At 58.6% G+C, this 920-nt stretch overlaps 1 protein-coding gene across 1 annotated transcript in view; it reads left to right on the top strand.

The window, feature by feature from the left end:
- The first annotated feature begins 303 nt into the window (after positions 1-303).
- Positions 304-920, top strand: part of LOC104413047 (gap junction gamma-1 protein-like) — a 1751-nt gene continuing 1134 nt past the window's right edge. The window contains exon 1 of the mRNA XM_010023945.1: positions 304-915. Coding sequence (XP_010022247.1) covers positions 314-915 — 602 coding nt within the window. The 5' untranslated portion in view covers positions 304-313. The remainder of the gene's footprint in view (positions 916-920) is intronic.

The following is a 920-nucleotide window of genomic DNA, read 5'->3' as shown; positions in this document are numbered from 1 at the left end:
GATGTGATTCTGGGGAGTCAGAGCCTTGGGTGCCATGGTCTAGGGTGAGGTGTCCATGTCCATAGCAGGGGGGTTGGAACTAGATGATCTTAAGGGCCCTTCCAACACAAACCATTCTAGGATTCTGTGGCTGCATGTACAGGACTGCATTTGTGGATGTGTGGGTGAGGCAAGCGACACCAGTGCTGGGAGAGGGACAGAGCTGTGGTGGTGGCTGGTGGTTTGGGGGAACCCGGTGCGGTGCACACATACTTGCTCAGGGCCTGTTTGCCTGCCCCTTCCCCACAGGGTTTGTGTCAACTGCCTGGTCAGGATGAGCTGGAGTTTCCTGACACAGCTCTTGGAGGAGATCAACAACCACTCGACCTTCGTGGGCAAGATCTGGCTGACTGTCCTCATTGTCTTCCGCATCGTGCTGACGGCTGTGGGGGGCGAGTCCATCTACTATGACGAGCAGAGCAAGTTTGTCTGCAACACGCAGCAGCCGGGCTGCGAGAATGTCTGCTATGATGCCTTTGCCCCGCTCTCCCACGTCCGCTTCTGGATTTTCCAGATCATCATGGTGGCCACGCCATCGGTGCTGTACCTGGGCTTTGCCATGCATCGCATCGCCCACATGCCTGAGTCCTTGCGGCGCCGGGCACCGGCAGCCCGGCAGGCACGCATGCCAGTGGTGCGCCGGGGAGCTGGGCGGGACTACGAGGAGGCAGAGGATGATAACGAAGAAGACCCTATGATCTTTGAGGAGATTGAGGTGGAGAAGGAGAAGAGTCCGGAAGGTGGAGAGAAGCATGATGGCCGGCGCCGCATCAAGCAGGACGGGCTGATGCGTGCTTATGTCCTACACTTGCTATGCCGCTCGCTGCTGGAGCTGGCTTTCCTCTTTGGGCAGTCCCTGCTGTACCGCTTCGAGGTGAGCC

This window comes from Nestor notabilis, unplaced genomic scaffold (genome assembly GCF_000696875.1).
Source record: "Nestor notabilis isolate BGI_N333 unplaced genomic scaffold, ASM69687v1 scaffold23160, whole genome shotgun sequence".
NCBI lineage: Eukaryota > Metazoa > Chordata > Aves > Psittaciformes > Psittacidae > Nestor > Nestor notabilis.
Note: the sequence above shows the minus strand (reverse complement) of the source record. Positions and strands in the feature narration are given on the sequence as shown.